Source organism: Capra hircus, chromosome 20 (assembly GCF_001704415.2).
Source record: "Capra hircus breed San Clemente chromosome 20, ASM170441v1, whole genome shotgun sequence".
NCBI classification, from domain to species: Eukaryota; Metazoa; Chordata; class Mammalia; order Artiodactyla; family Bovidae; genus Capra; species Capra hircus.
This window is the reverse complement of record NC_030827.1, coordinates 8,779,070-8,796,086: the sequence shown is the minus strand read 5'-3', so window position 1 is coordinate 8,796,086 and position 17,017 is coordinate 8,779,070. Positions and strand designations below refer to the sequence as shown.

Genomic DNA, 17,017 nt, shown 5'->3' with positions numbered 1-17,017 from the left:
CATATCTTTTTTGCCTTTTCATACTGTTCATGGAGTTCTTAAGGCAAGAATACTGGAGTGGTTTGCCATTCCCTTCTCCAGTGGACCATGTTTTGTCAGAACTCTCCCCCAATGTGCATCTATTAAAAAATGAAAAGTTAAATCTATATGTAGTGGCCTGGAATGATGGCCATTCAATGTTGTGTGTTTAAAAGTTGTAGAGTTATTTAATAATAGACTATAGTATGTGGCATGATCCTAAAATACAAACCAGAACAATATATATGTTTGAGAATAGAGAAAGGTGTAGATGGATTCATATCAGACTAGTAAAACTGATTCTGTTAGGGCTATAAGTTTAGTGATGGACTTAAATTAACTTTTTGTACAACCGTGTTGTTTGATATGTTGTGATATTGTTTTTGTAATTGTTTTTGAAATTTCTGAAGTAAAAAGGCCAGGAGAGAAGGGGGAGTTCTTTTTAACGATAGAAATTATAATAGGGATCACAGTATGAGTTGCTGACCAAGAATGGTACAAGAGAAACCTTGGTACTAGTAGTGGTCTTTATCTTGATGCAGATGTTGGTTACACCAGGTGTATTCACTTTATAAATATTCATCTAGTTTGTACGCTTATGATTTGTACAGGTTATTGTACGTATCAATTAAACGTTTCTTAAAATTATGGCACAGAAATACAATGGAATACTGTTTTTAAAAATACTTTAAATATGATATATGGAATTGACCCAGAAACAACAGTCTTATCATTATAAAATATATAAACACAGAATGAAGATGCCAATAAAAACATGACAATATTATTAATAGATATTATGTCCAGATACCAATTTTCTGTTTGGGGGTTAGGGGTTTGGGTCATTGAGGAAGTTGGTAAAATTTGGTGAAGAAAACCATATTACAGGATATTAAGCAGAAAATAAAAGTGAAGGAGAGAGGGAATGGTTTTTTTTACAAATATAAGAAAGAAAAACAATACTAACTATTGTTAGTTAGTATGTTTTTTTAAACTAACTGTAGGGTCAGGTAACTTTTTTTTAACCCCAGCTAGGAAGAGACTCCTACTAGGAAGGGACTAATTTCAGATTTCAAACTATCAAGTATAATAGTAGATAATTATGAAAAAGCCTCTCCTTCAGCAAATTCATACTGAATTACAAATAATTCATGCTGGATACTTAAGTTTTGTTTCTGTTTAAGCATTTAAAGAAACTGTCATTGATAGGCTAGTTTCTATTGATTATAGTAGATGCAGCTCCTAGTACTACTCCTCCCAGTTTTAACTAACTATTGTAATTTCCTGTGATCTTTTTGCTCTACAGTTACCACTCAGGGGACAAATAATATCCCCTCCAGCCAGAGTGATAATAAAATAAGAAAATGTATGTGAAAACACATTAATAGAATTAAACACTATCCAGTTGTAAAGTTACATTCTTTTTCTTGTTTTTTCTTCAGCCCAAAGTCATTAGTTGTGAATGTCGTTATTTCAGGTGGAGTTTAACTTAAGTTCAAAAGTTGAAGTTTATGAAAGAATGCATTTTTTTCAGTCGTTTTGCAAATTGAAATGCAACATGTAGTGTTTATTCAAGTGTGAATTGTGATGCAATCCATTTTTAATATTTTAGACTAAATATTAGTATTTAGTACTTAATATATCAAATTTAACTATAAACATTTGTTTTTTCTTCTAAGTATTGTTGAGCCGTCAGGGGAATTAGCAGGCTTTTTTCCCTATTAACAGTCATTCTTAATTATTAACCATGTTAATTGAAAATGATTAAAATCCCAAATCAGATCTCCAGGTGTCTCGCAGGGGGGTTGCTTTTTTTAGATTAGCCCTTAAATCAGTAATAATCTGGGTGGAACTAGAGTTGGGTTCGGTTGGAGAAAACTGCGTGGCACTAGGACCCAGGGGGCTCCCGTGAGCGGATCTAGGGGCCAGATTGCAAATTCGCGGTGACTCAGTCTGGTCGGCTCCTTGCGCTCAGCGGCCGCGGCGGCAGCAGCAGACGTTGGCGGCCGAGCTGCTAGGATCAGTTCCCCCGGGTTTCACCGTCTGAGACTTCCTTCGGGGCGCCCCAGGCAGGTCCGAGGCGTCCGGGGAGCGCAAAGGGTCGTTGTGGCGGGGAGGAACGGGGGGTGCTCGGCGCGGGAAGCCCTCGGGCCTGTGCACGGGGAGTAACATTTGCTCCGTCTCTTCCTGTGTCTGGCTTTATTTGCAGCAAACCAAGATGGAGTATGAGTGGAAACCTGACGAGCAAGGGCTTCAGCAAATCCTGCAGCTGCTGAAGGAGTCCCAGTCCCCCGACACCACCATCCAGAGAACCGTGCAACAAGTATCCTTTGCGAGGCCTCGCCGCCGCCCGCGCCGCTCTGCCGCGCCGGGCCCGCTCTAGGCGGCCGGGAGGCTCCCGCCGCCCCTCCCCCTCCCCGCTCCCGGATCCCTCCGCCCTCCGCGCGCCCGCCCGCGAGCAAGGCCCGCCCGCCGCCGCCGCCGCCGCCCCTGCCCGGCGCCTCGCGCACGCGGCCCTCGTGCCCCGAGTCCGGGCCGCCGCCTGGCCCGGCGGCTTCCGGCTACGAGAGGCCGGGGGCGCCCGGCCGCTGCCCGCGATCGCGACATGTGCGTCGGTCGGGCGCCACGTCCTCGCTCTCGGCGGGCCGCTCGAGAAGGCGGAGCGGCTGGGTGCCGGCGCGGACCCCCGGCGAGCCGGCCCACACAATGCGCCGGGCGCGGAGGGGGCGGCGGGCGAAGCGAGGAGCCGGGCGGGCGCGCTGCGTGCGCGGCGGCGCTCGCCGGCCTGAGTGGGGTGGAGCCGGCGCGGGGTTTGAACTCCCTGGGTGTGGGGCCCGGGGTGTCTTCCAGGCCCTGGTCTTGAAGAGCCGACCTAGGAATGAGGGCTCCCAGGACTCAACCTCGGGGCTGTTCAGGCTAACACCTGTTGCGAGCTCCCTGCCTCCCAAGTGGGAAATCTGGCTGGAGACGGTCTGCTCAGTTACCCAAGTCTTGACCGAGTTTGCTGGTGTAGCGGTCCTGTTGCTAAGGCTTTACTGGCAGAAAGGCTTAACAGAAGAACCAGAACCTCTGCTGTTTGTGCTCTCTGCAGTGCCCTAAACTGCGGTCAAATGGAGAGCTCGTCCTGCATCTAATAAAGGAAACAAATTCATCCAATTATAAAATAACTTATTTTAAGATCAAGTTAATTGTTTGAAAACTGCAGGTTTGCAAAAAATGTCTCTTGATTTATATTGTTAATAAAGGGAAAATTGATTAGTATGAAATTTGGTAAGCTTTTTTGGTGTAGTGTGGACTTAAATTTAAAATACGATAAACTTGGGGTTAAATCGAATTACTTGAGAAGCTCTGGTAAATAAAGTTTCTGAAAGTACTGCATTGCTGTAACTTAAAACCTCGAATAGGCGAGTAAGTATCTAGCCTTTTGGTTAATTAATACTGCTTATTTTAAAATGGAGGTGTTAATATTTAGGTCGGCTTGGTTTGGTTTGTTTTTTTCTTTCTTAAGCCATTCTGCTAAATACTGCTAGTACTGAGGGAATAGTAGTTGGTTTGGGGTGTATTGGAGCTTGTATTTGAAACGTTGCTGTTGCTCAGTCTTAATTTGTATTATCATAGCTTTAGAAATGATAGAAGTTGATTTTTGATGAATTATAGGTGTTAGTATGACAGTTAAGTTAGCCAAGTCCCAAACCACATTGTAATTTATTCTGTAGCATTGTATATCATAATTTCTTGTTTTAGTGCGTTATTAAGTACTCTTTGTATGGTCAGTACTGTGTGTAGGCTAAGAATCAAATTTACAGTTCATTCTGTATGCCTGGAGCATAGTATACTGTCTGCATAAGGAACAATTTAAATTTCAGTAGATAAAGGTTAATAGTATTTTAAAAATACACACTGCTCTATATTTTCAAAGTGCCTAATGATGACCTTGTTCTTTGTTTCCTTAGGAGAGAATGTAATTACTGTTTTTGTATAGACTTGAGCACTTTTAGAAAGACTGTTATAATAATATGGATAGATAGCTTAAGTTCTAAGGAAGTAAACCTTATTAGGAAGTATTTATGAAAAATTATTAGTGTATCAGCATACTGTTAATCGTGGTTGTTCACTAAAGAAATCACTAGGGTTTTTTGGTGAAAGAAAGTACACCTAGAGAAATGTGTGTTGATAGTTAATTCATGTCTGGCCACTGAACACTGAGTATTCTAGTGTATGATAAATAGCTTGATAGGTGTGCCTGGAGTTTGTATAGTGGATTTAGTTTAAAGATTTAGGTCTACTGAGAAAATTCTAATGAAACCCAGTTAGAGGTGTTATTAAAAAGCGTATTAGGGTTTAAAAGGGCATGAAGAAAGACATATTAGAGCATTATGTCATTGTTGCCTGCCAGCACGTTGGAAACCTGCACGTGTGTGTCGCTGGTGAGGGCAGATCTTGGCTGGGGGGAGTAAGGGAGAGGGGATAATTGTAGAACTATTGCAGTAATTTCATAATAGTGACTTTATATCATAAGATTTGATATGTAGACTTGTACATAAATAGCATTTTATCTAAATTTCTTGAATTCAGAAGAAAAAAGATTCTAATGAAAGTGTCTAAGTTAAAAGGCGATTTTTATAAGGTCAGTTTCCGTAAATGATCTCTGAAAGACTTGTTTTTGTTCATTTAGAATGCTTTTCATTTTTGTCATTATTTTATACTTGAACACCTTTCTGATTATGGTTTGGGTTTTTTTTTTTTAAGTTCAAATAAGTCAAAGAAATTGTTTTGAAAATTTTTTTCATACAGTGTGTGCCTGTACTGAAGGTGGAAAGTTGACTTATTTGTATTGAAAATAATTGATGTAAAATAGTTTAAGATTTTAGCCATAAAGCTCATAAGAGGTTTAACACAGCCATTGGTGTGTTCTTGGAATAGTGTATTGATTGTTTTAATAAGATAACTTTATTCTTACTGAAAAAAAAAATGCAGGCCTAAAAATCACAAAAGAGATTCTTGATTTTAGATTAAAAATCCTGAATTCCTTCCTTAGAAGTTTCCTTAACTACTGTTTGTTCTAGAAACTGGAACAACTCAATCAATATCCAGACTTTAACAACTACCTGATTTTTGTTCTTACAAAATTAAAATCTGAAGGTAAGTAGGGTTTGTGTTGAAAGCTTTTTACATTTTTTTTAATAAGTCTTTGAGATGTACTAAAATACATGAAGAATTACTCATTTTAAACAATTTCATTTTGTAGGAATCACTTGCTTTAAAGATGTGGAATGAAAGTGTTACTAAAGCATTTGGATGCTTTGATGAGCAGTCAGTTGTTAGTTGGGTGTTTGCAAATGAAAAAGCATTTTGCTACAGTCCTTGAACATGAATGTCAGAAAGAGATTGGTTTCTTTTATACACAAATTGAATGTAGGATTTACTAAAAACTTACTATATGTGTGATCATATTTGTGTGTTTGAAAGTTGATTCAACCAAAATGAAGTCATGTAGAATCCGATCACCAGGTCATTGTTAATCCCTTAATTCTGTACTTGGGTTATATGGCCATGTACTATTTTAATTGTTAACAAAAATTAGAATCATTCTATTCATAGACTCTTGTAACTTTTTTAAACCTTCTAACAGTAAACATGAAACCTTTTCATTAACTATTCTGCAACCATTTTAAATTACTTCTATAACAAAGCTTGAAAACTAGATTTTTAAATGACATGGTCATTTGATTGTTTCCTATACATGTAATGTGTCTCTCTCGACTTCATTTATTACACGAATATTTATGGAGCACCACTACTTGCCAGGAAGTTTGCTGGCTCAAGAGCAATAAAAGTGAACAGAATAATAAGAATCTCTGTCCTCATGGAGCTTACACTGGAGTGAGAGGTGTTCTCAGAGTTGAGTATTCCCTTCCTGGGATGTTGTCAGACACTCAGAATGCACTCGGGTAATTTTTGAGCGACTATTGGCCTCTAAATGAAAGCACTATACTTAGCCTTTCAGAAGTCATGGTGCTTCATTAGTGCTTCTGTAGTTAGTAAAAGCACTACACTTGGAGTTGGGAAATAAGTCTTAAACTCTGACACTCATTTCATCTCTTTTTCATCTACAAAATGCCTGTGTTGGACTACCAGACCATATGTAAGGTTTCAACTCTAAGCACTAGTGAGCGGGTTAATGACCTTAAAATCTCACTAATCTTGTATTTGTTCAGATTTTAATATTTCATGCCAGTGTATAGTGACTTATTTTAAGTTATTTTAAAATTTTCTAGTTAATTTTAGGAATTTTAATTTGTGATCGAAGCATGTAAGAGAAACTTTAGACATTTCAAAATTTAAATTGCAAAAAACTAAAAAGTCCTTTGGCATATCTTTAAATTCAGCAGTTAATATTCCTAGTTTAATAAAACATATTAATGTGATGTGTTGTTTCTTAATACAGAAGTTTTATTTTTCCCACATAGAAGTTGTATCATAATGCTCTAAGAACTTTATATTTAGTAAAAGAATTTTTCTAAACATACTGTCTCACTTGAAAATTTTATTTTCACCAAGCCATCTATTCTCTGTCCTGTCCTCTTAAATTCCGAATGTTAAGATTTTTATAATGTTATACTCGTTCTTCAAACTTTCTTGGGATATGAGGATACATCAGAAGTATTTTTAAAAGCAGACAGATGACAAACTTACAATTCAGATAGCAGCAAGAGAGGCTGGTGTGTAACTGTCTCCCAGAAGACCTATGAATTATAAAACCATGAAATGTTGGAAAAGGTTTTACGTAACATTTGCTATTTCTTCCTGTGTTTATTCATTTATTTGGGACACAAGATTGCTATATCTAGTCTTCTGTTTTAAAAAATTAGCATTGTGACCATCCATATTAGAGAAGGAGCATAAGTAGTCTTTAAATCAATATGCTTATTTATTTAGGAACCTTTTTGCCTTTCCTGCGGTAAAATTTTAGATATGGAGAGACCTCAGAGGTCAGCTCATCTACTTCCCTCACTCTGCAGATGAGAATTGAGACCTAGTAAAGGGGTCTTTAAGAAAGAGGACATAGTTAGTGTTAACTCCTTTCACCTTGTGATTTTTTTTAAACTCTCCATCTTCTAATTATAGTTGTAAAAATGGCATAGTGTGTTCGTTGTAAGTAAATACACATGCCATTTAAAATAAAATTACAAAACTGATTATTGATGGCTAACAAGACAAAAACATGAATTGCTTGAGGAAGTTAAATATCTGGCTATTCTTTTATTTTATGGAAGTTTTAAACTTTGAAGAGAATTTAGAATTGCTTTTGTTTCTAAGTTACTGATTGAATGGTGATAATTGAAACCAGGAAAAATTTTTAGAGGGTGACATAAAAGGCTCATAGGCTATGTTGTGGTGGTGGCTCTAATGGCTTTTTTGCAAAGAAACGCAGTCTTTTTGTCCCCCCATGCTGTACCCTTGAAGAGTTCAATACCAGTCAGACTTTGGGAGCATACTGAACTAACTAGAACAAGTTGGGTTATTTTATTTTTTAATAAAGTATGTAAAACAGTAGTGCTGAAATAGCATACTGTGTCCAGTATATCGGCTCTACAGGTCTTCCAGCCCTTTAAGAAGGGTGATACTATACCATCTTCGAGTAGAGGCTCTGGAGACGAACTCCTCAGGTTGATACTTAGGCTTCCTCCTCAGGTTGATACTTAGGCTTCCTCCTCAGGTTGATACTTAGGCTTCCGCAGCTCGTAGTCTATTCTGTGTGAGTTAGGCAAAGGCCTCAGTTTCCTTGTTTGTGCAGTGGAGATAAAGTAATCCTTGTCTCATGAGGTTGTGAGGATTAAATGCAAACTACTACTTAAAAAAAATTAAATAAATAAATAAATGCAAACTACTTGGAAAGCACTTAGCAGTGTTTGGTATGTAATGAGCATTGAGAACATGTTGACTATTGCTAATATTGGTGATAATACAGATTCTTAAAGCATCAATTATATTCTACTAATATTAAATTGGTTCCTCAGAATTTGTTAATATCATCTACGGATTAAACTTCTTTTACGTAGATTCTTTTTTATTTAATCTTCTGGAAATTTAAAAATTGTTTTACCCTCTCCCCCCTTTTCTTTTTAGCTCAGAGGCAAGTGAAAAACATGATATAAATGAGCGGCAATTATTTGTATGTGAAGGTGATCCCATATGTTCTTTGTCCACTTAATTTTTAATAGGATATCTTTGGTGACTAATACTTTCATATCTGTAATTTGATGTTTGTATCAGGTTCCAATAAAGCTTGAGTACATTGGCCATATATAAACTTAAATTAAATCAGTGGTTCTCAACCAGGTGCAGCTTTGTTGTGTCCCCCCCACCCATCCCCTTCTCACTGCCCACGGAGACATTTGACATTATCTGGAAACATTTTTGGTTGTCACAATTTGGAGAGGTAATACTGGCACCTATGGTCAGTGATACAGTGCACAGGACGGCACTCCTAAAGAAAGAATTACCTAGCCCAGAATGTCGATAATGCCAAGGTTGAGAAACCCTGACCTGTAAATCATGGAGCTAATCCTTTGTAATCATTTACAGTATTTTCTCCCCTGGTTATAGCAGATTAATGAAATATTACAATCAATTTTTAATATATTTTAAAAGTTACATTCTTGATATATTTTGAAATGAAAACTACTTTAAAACTCAGTAGTATTGTTATTTTATTACAGATGAACCCACAAGATCATTGAGTGGTCTCATTTTGAAGAATAATGTGAAAGCGCACTTTCAGAACTTCCCAAATGGTGTAACAGACTTTATTAAGAGTGAATGTTTAAACAATATTGGTGACTCCTCTCCTCTGATTAGAGCTACTGTAGGTAAGTAATCTGTTACAATTTTGCTTATCTTGTTTGTGACTGGGTTGGTTCCTGACATGACTGATCATTTCCATAGGAATTTTTGCCATCCAGTTCATGTTGAATTGTGATGGGGAAAATTTCTCATTGCTTCTTTTGATATAATGTTAATGGTTACGGTAAAAGTCCTTTTAATCCTACCTGACCAGGTTCACTAGTAGTTGTTTATCAAAGTTGGTTAAAATGGGGCGTTAAAAAGTGATACTAGTGTAGGACTACTGTTTTTTCTTTGAGTTCTTTAACTGTCTTTCTTGTGTCATACATGGGGTATAATTTCCAGTTTCACTTTCTTTTACATATAAATAGAAACTTCTTTGTAAGACAATTTATGTGTAGGACTTTAGGTTTTTACTATATCCCCCCTTGTTTTTAATATTTGCCTTGTATACACCTAATTAACATCAATTTTTGAGTCTTTTTAGAGTGTTTCGGCTTGTTTTTAGTGGAAGAACAAATTTCTATCATTTTATGAAATACTATATTAAAATGCTTAATTACAGTAACTGAAATAAGTAGTTTTAGGAACCAACACAACTGCCTGTTGGTAAGCACACACATCCTCTGGTAGAAGCAGAAACAGGCATGTACTATGAATAGCCCGCCAGTGGGTAGATTTCATATGCCATAGCGTTTCTGCAGCCGTATTTCACAGGGACTTGGAAAGCTGCTGTTAATCAGGTTGGTTAAATGGGATTCAGTTAAGAACTTCCATAATGAATCAGTCATTTTCATTAAAAGTTCTCTGTTTTTGTGTATTTTGTCTCCTGGTGGGTTTGAAAAGCCACTCCAGTACTCTTGCCTGGAAAATCCCATGGACGGAGGAGCCTGGTGGGCTGCAGTCCATGGGGTCGCGACTGAGCAACTTCACTTTCATGCATTGGAGAAGGAAATGGCAACCCACTCCAGTGTTTTTGCCTGGAGCATTCCAGGGACGGGGGAGCCTGGTGGGCTGCCGTCTATGGGATTGCACAGAGTCGGACACGACTGAAGTGACTTAGCAGCAGCAGCAGGGTTTGAAAAGTTCCGTGATTTATCTCTTACTTATAAAACAGAAGCTCTTTGTAATTTCCCTCCAAATATTAAACATTGCCATTATTAACACTCATTTTAAATAGGATATGTAGAGGGCATTTATAATTCGAGAATTGAGAAAAGGGTCTCCCTCCCTGGGTTATTCTTATGGACCCTCATGTATGCCTGATTTTCTACCACACTCTTGACACTGGTTAAAAAAAAAAGATGGTGAATGTATACCAGTGTTAATTTTTTTTTTAAATCTTAACTGTGTTTTGGAAATCTTGCCAAGGAAGTGTATTTGGAAGGACCACATTTCAGTGACTATGTGGTAATCCATTAGATAGACGTAGAATTGTTTCTGTTGTTAAAGAGTGTATGGTTGGTTTGTAATGGGTATTGCTGAGTACTCAGTTTTCACACCCATCTTTGGTAAAACAACTGAGAATTACAGTTTTTCACTTTTTGTAACTATGGAGGCATTAGAATTTTTTTTGTAAGTGGATGCAATTATATGAGACCAGATTAATTTGAATTTGTCAGTCTGCAAACATTCTTTAATACTGTCTTAGCAGTCATACTGTACCAAATTTTATCTTGTGTTTAATTTTTATTATTGCTTGTTTTAAAACATGGCTTGGTTACCTTTAGGCAGATCCAGAACTTTCTCGTTCCCTCAACTCTTTATATTTTGACTTTGGGAAAGAATACATGGCAAGAAAGAACAGATTTACTATTACTTTTGCTACTTTTTGATCTTACCAGAATGTAACTTGCTCTTTAAAATGCTATCAACACAATGATCCTCACCGTACCGTTTAATTTTTTCAGTGGGGAGTAAATCCTGGCCAACAACTTTACTCTTAACATTTTTTAGCTCTTTACCATTAGGAATAACTTTCTCAAAACTAACAATGGAAGACTCAAAGAGAATTTATGTACACAAACAGTAAAATTTGTTGTTCAGTTATAATTATTATTTTATGCTCTGCATTTTGTGTACATATCACTGAATTCTCAAAATAACTATGAAGAGAACTTTTTCTCTTCTAAAAATTTTCTTTTACAGGTTAATAATTTGAAGTACATATAATTTGCCTACTGTCAGTTTATACTCTTTAATTATGGTGCTGAAAGATCTGTAAACACTAAGCATATTATGTTATGTTAACTAATATTAAATTTTCTAAGGCAGAGAAAAACACACAAAACTTTTTTGTTATATATTTCTGTATTTGCATAATCCTTAACAGAGCTAAGTTACACAACACAGTTGAAATAATCCAGTCAGTCAGAGTGACATGATCACTAAGCCTGTGTCACTCAAGCCTCCACAATCCACCATCACCTTGGCAGTGATTCATCCTTGATCCCCATAAGTGGGAACTGTTGTAGGGGTGTATGGCCTGTCTCCAGGAGAGGGATTGTTGCCAAAAGAGTGGGCATGTAGAAATGTTCTTCACTGATGGCTCTTCGACTTTCTCTACCATGGGTCATGGCTTTGATACTAGGTTAAGTCAGAGAGCTGTTCTTAGTTCTTTGATGTGTTTTTATTTGAATGTAATAGTCATATTCATCACCCAGTACTAAGTGTTGCTGATAACGTTTTGGTGTATTTTCTTTCTGCTCTTTTGTATGTATTTTTTATAAAATAGGAGTAATTTTAATTAGTAAAAGTATTCTTGGCATTGGAGAAGAGCAAGTTGTCTTTTGTACAGATACTTGTTAAAAAGAGGGTGAAGTATCAGAATCCAACAACACATTTAAAAGATCATACACCATGACCAAGTGGGCTTTATCTCAGGGATGCAAGGATTCTTCAATATTCGCAAATCAATCAATGTAATTCACCACATTAACAAATTGAAAAATAAAAACCATATGATTATCTCAATAGATGCAGAGAAGGCCTTTGACAAAATTCAACATCCATTTATGATAAAAACTCTCCAGAAAGCAGGAATAGAAGGAACATACCTCAACATAATAAAAGCTATATATGACAAACCCACAGCAAACATTATCCTCAATGGTGAAAAATTGAAAGCATTTCCCCTAAAGTCAGGAACAAGACAAGGGTGTCCGCTTTCACCGCTACTATTCAACATAGTTCTGGAAGTTTTGGCCACAGCAATCAGAGCAGAAAAAGAAATAAAAGGAATCCAAATTGGAAAAGAAGAAGTAAAACTCTCACTGTTTGCAGATGACATGATCCTCTACATGGAAAACCCTAAAGACTCCACCAGAAAATTACTAGAGCTAATCAATGAATATAGTAAAGTTGCAGGATATAAAATCAACACACAGAAATCCCTTGCATTCCTATACACGAATAATGAGAAAGTAGAAAAAGAAATTAAGGAAACAATTCCATTCACCATTGCAACGAAAAGAATAAAATACTTAGGAATATATCTACCTAAAGAAACTAAAGACCTATATATAGAAAACTATAAAACACTGATGAAAGAAATCAAAGAGGACACTAATAGATGGAGAAATATACCATGTTCATGGATCGGAAGAATCAATATAGTGAAAATGAGTATACTACCCAAAGCAATTTACAAATTCAATGCAGTCCCTATCAAGCTACCAGCCACATTTTTCACAGAACTAGAACAAATAATTTCAAGATTTGTATGGAAATACAAAAAACCTCGAATAGCCAAAGCAATCTTGAGAAAGAAGAATGGAACTGGAGGAATCAACTTGCCTGACTTCAGGCTCTACTACAAAGCCACAGTCATCAAGACAGTATGGTACTGGCACAAAGACAGACATATAGATCAATGGAACAAAATAGAAAGCCCAGAGATAAATCCACACACATATGGACACCTTATCTTTGACAAAGGAGGCAAGAATATACAATGGAGTAAAGACAATCTCTTTAACAAGTGGTGCTGGGAAAACTGGTCAACCACTTGTAAAAGAATGAAACTAGATCACTTTCTAACACCGTACACAAAAATAAACTCAAAATGGATTAAAGATCTAAATGTAAGATCAGAAACTATAAAACTCCTAGAGGAGAACATAGGCAAAACACTCTCAGACATAAATCACAGCAGGATCCTCTATGATCCACCTCCCAGAATTCTGGAAATAAAAGCAAAAATAAACAAATGGGATCTAATTAAAATTAAAAGCTTCTGTACAACAAAGGAGAATATAAGCAAGGTGAAAAGACAGCCTTCTGAATGGGAGAAAATAATAGCAAATGAAACAACTGACAAACAACTAATCTCAAAAATATACAAGCAACTTCTGCAGCTCAATTCCAGAAAAATAAACGACCCAATCAAAAAATGGGCCAAAGAACTAAATAGACATTTCTCCAAAGAAGACATACGGATGGCTAACAAACACATGAAAAGATGCTCAACATCACTCATTATTAGAGAAATGCAAATCAAAACCACAATGAGGTACCACTTCACACCAGTCAGAATGGCTGCGATCCAAAAATCTGCAAGCAATAAATGCTGGAGAGGGTGTGGAGAAAAGGGAACCCTCCTACACTGTTGGTGGGAATGCAAACTAGTACAGCCACTATGGAGAACAGTGTGGAGATTCCTTAAAAAATTGCAAATAGAACTACCTTATACCCAGCAATCCCACTTCTGGGCATACACACCGAGGAAACCAGAATTGAAAGAGACACATGTACCCCAATGTTCATCGCAGCACTGTTTATAATAGCCAGGACATGGAAACAACCTAGATGTCCATCAGCAGATGAATGGATAAGAAAGCTGTGGTACATATACACAATGGAGTATTACTCAGCCGTTAAAAAGAATTCATTTGAATCAGTTCTGATGAGATGGGTGAAACTGGAGCCAATTATACAGAGTGAAGTAAGCCAGAAAGAAAAACACCAATACAGTATACTAACACATATATATGGAATTTAGGAAGATGGCAATGACGACCCTGTATGCAAGACAGGAAAAAAGACACAGATGTGTATACCAGACTTTTGGACTCAGAGGGAGAGGGAGAGGGTGGGGTGATTTGGGAGAATGGGAATTCTAACATGTATACTGTCATGTAAGAATTGAATCGCCAGTCCATGTCTGACGTAGGGTGCAGCTTGCTTGGGGCTGGTGCATGGGGATGACCCAGAGAGATGTTGTGGGGAGGGAGGTGGGAGGGGGGTTCATGTTTGGGAACGGATGTAAGAATTAAAGATTTTAAAATTTAAAAAAAATAAAAAATTTAAAAAAAAAATAAAGCAACTTGAAAAAAAAAAAAAAGAGGGTGAAGTGTTGGAAAACAAGATTAGAAACGGCTCTGATTTCTGCTGGGATTTTCCACAGATACACTGTGGTGATGCAGGGATCCTTGATAAATATTACTATGGACATGATTTGCAAGTCTTACCATGATTTGGAACATTTAAATGTATGTGTGTGTGCACGTGAACCCACTTGCAAGCACATGATGTAAGCACTTGGCATTGGCTTGTGGTTGCCCACGAGGCCATAATGCAGTCACATTTCCTAAACAGACATGTTTTCTTTCAAGGTATTTTGATCACAACTATAGCCTCCAAGGGAGAATTGCAGAATTGGCCTGACCTCTTACCAAAACTCTGCAGCCTGTTGGATTCTGAAGATTACAACACTTGTGAGGTAAGGATTTTTGCTTCATATAGTTTTTCTTGTCATGTTGTGTATTAGTAATCTTGAGAAAAAAGAATTCCTCTGAAACAAAAAACATCAAAACTTAGAGACCTAAAGTTACCTTTTTGTTTTAAGTGAGTCATCGTTTACCTTACTGTTTTCCATAAAGACCATTAAGTTATGAAACCTCTTTAGTATACTTCCTACAGAGAAAAATCTTCTATTTTTGTATTTTAGAGCTATTCTTGGGTGTGTATATGTATTATCAGCAAAGCTGTTGTCAAGCTTAATCAGTTGTGGTATTTTTTGAAGATGGACTTAATTAAATTTACTGAATTCCCAGACCATGGGTACATTTTCAGTGTCTCTTAAGTTTTTTGGTGCCTCTTGTATGATACATCTGAGGTACATCTAGTATTGTTTTAATTATAAATTATAGTCTCCTGTTGTTTGTCACTGATCAGGTCAGTAGCAACCTTTCCATTTGGGGGGATAAGAGGGAGTCTGTATGGATTTGTTTTCCTGTAATTTCTCACCTAATGAGGATCTTAACCATCTCTTTCATTAGCAGGTGAAAACGATGTCTTAAATGGAAATCATTTTAGATGTTTTCCCTGTTAAGGCAGTGACTCAGTCTCCTCAAAAAAGAGCAAGGCTTGGAGGCAGGGCAGGTATAAAAATAACCTAATGTAAAGGAATCGAGTGGTCTTTCTGACTTACGTTTATTGCCAGGTTGACTTGGGGAAGAGAGGACCAGGGAGAGGAGAAGCTAGCGAAAAGGAGTCTTAAAAAGTCACTCTTCTCCCTTCTTAAAACAAAAGGAAAAAGGCTTGCATTCTCACATATGTTTTCTAGTAATGCCTTGGAAATACACTAAGATTATAGGAAAATAAAAGTAATACTTAGCTGTAGGGTAACAGTTGATGAAAATTTAAATAGCGCTTTGGTATAAAGACCACAACATAAAAGACCAAAATCTTAAGCAAGCACTTTGCAAGAATAAAAAGTCTCATGATCTCAACTGATGATCATGAAATCGTGGAGCCACTGTCATACAGTACTGAGTTAACTGTACTGTAGCGAATAAGCACCAACGTACTGCTGATGTAATTATAACTGCTGAGGTAACTAACAGGCTAGATGTTGTATACAGGAGCTCTCCAGATAAGCCGCTTGGTTGTAAAATGGTTGTAGGGAAATTGCCAGTTGAATACAATTTTTATCAGTGAATGATTTATATGTAAATAATTATGATAATTAAGATTTCTTTTGGTATTTCAGAAAGAAGTGATATAGTGGTTAAATAGACTCATACATAAACGTAGAGTTTTACATTGTTTTAACAAACCAATATTTAATAAGAGAAAAATTAGTGTTGATTTAAAATTGACAAGAATACTTCAAAAGTTGTTTTTTAATTAGATGACATTACTTACAGTCCCTGCCAACCAGAATTCTAATTCTGAGTCATTTAATGCTAAAATTAAAATGTGCCATTATGTTTAAATTACGGTTTTAAATCAGTGGTATACTTTTTCTTAAAATTGATGATTAAGTATATGGATTTCATGATGCAGATTTTATGTGGGCTGAGAACATTAATCCGTACAAATTAGTTAATATTCCTCAATTTGCTTTTAAAATAGCTTCATTTTTAATTCTAATAATTGAAATGTCTTTTACAGGGAGCATTTGGCGCCCTTCAGAAAATTTGTGAAGATTCTGCTGAGATTTTAGATAGTGATGTTTTAGATCGTCCGCTCAACATCATGATTCCCAAATTTTTACAGTTCTTCAAGCACAGTAGTCCAAAAATAAGGTATCTGTATAGCCAGCATCAAATTCGTCCATTAACTCTGACGCAGACCTGGCCGCCCCCTCATTTTGCACTGCCTGGCACGTCTGACACAGACCTGGCCGCCCCCTCATTTTGCACTGCCTGGCACTTCTGTGGTTGCTTGTGTGCTCCGATGCTCGGTCGTGTCCGCCCCTTTGCGACCCCGAGGACCGTAGCCCACCGGGCTCCTCCGCCCATGGGACTCTCCAGGCAAGAATACTGGAGGGGGTTGCCATGCCCTCCTCCAGGGGCTCTTCCCAACCCAGGGACTGAACCTACGTCTCCTGCGTTGCAGGTGGATCCTTTACCAGTGAGCCACCTGGGAAGCCCTTTTGAAAGGAACGCATGCCCATTGTTTTTAAATCTGAAATAATTCTCATTACGTTCCCAGCCAACCTCCCACTCTTGGGAGTGAACGTGTCCTTTCAGATACTTTTACACTTTCTTACAAGTTATTATTCCACAACGTGCATTTTTCACTTGACACAGAAAGAATGTGTCCACAACCTGCATTTTTCACTTGACACAGAAAGAATGTGAGGGATATGTTAATACATAGAGAATTTTGACTCGGTCTTCTTAATGGTGCGTGTGTGCAATGTGGC

General features: G+C 37.4%; 1 protein-coding gene across 3 annotated transcripts in view; it reads left to right on the top strand.

Annotated features, from left to right (window-relative positions):
• TNPO1 (transportin 1) overlaps window positions 1-17,017 on the top strand; it is a 91,101-nt gene that overhangs the window by 36,106 nt on the left and 37,978 nt on the right. The window contains exons 1-6 of one of the 3 annotated variants that reach the window (XM_018065585.1): window positions 1,947-2,087; window positions 2,228-2,341; window positions 5,085-5,160; window positions 8,742-8,891; window positions 14,478-14,584; window positions 16,261-16,394. In XM_018065585.1, the coding sequence (XP_017921074.1) occupies window positions 2,237-2,341; window positions 5,085-5,160; window positions 8,742-8,891; window positions 14,478-14,584; window positions 16,261-16,394 (572 nt within the window). In that variant the 5' untranslated portion in view covers window positions 1,947-2,087; window positions 2,228-2,236. Of the gene's footprint in view, window positions 1-1,946; window positions 2,092-2,227; window positions 2,342-5,084; window positions 5,161-8,741; window positions 8,892-14,477; window positions 14,585-16,260; window positions 16,395-17,017 lie in introns of those variants that run through there. The other 2 variants (XM_018065584.1, XM_018065583.1) reach the window with 2 other exon arrangements.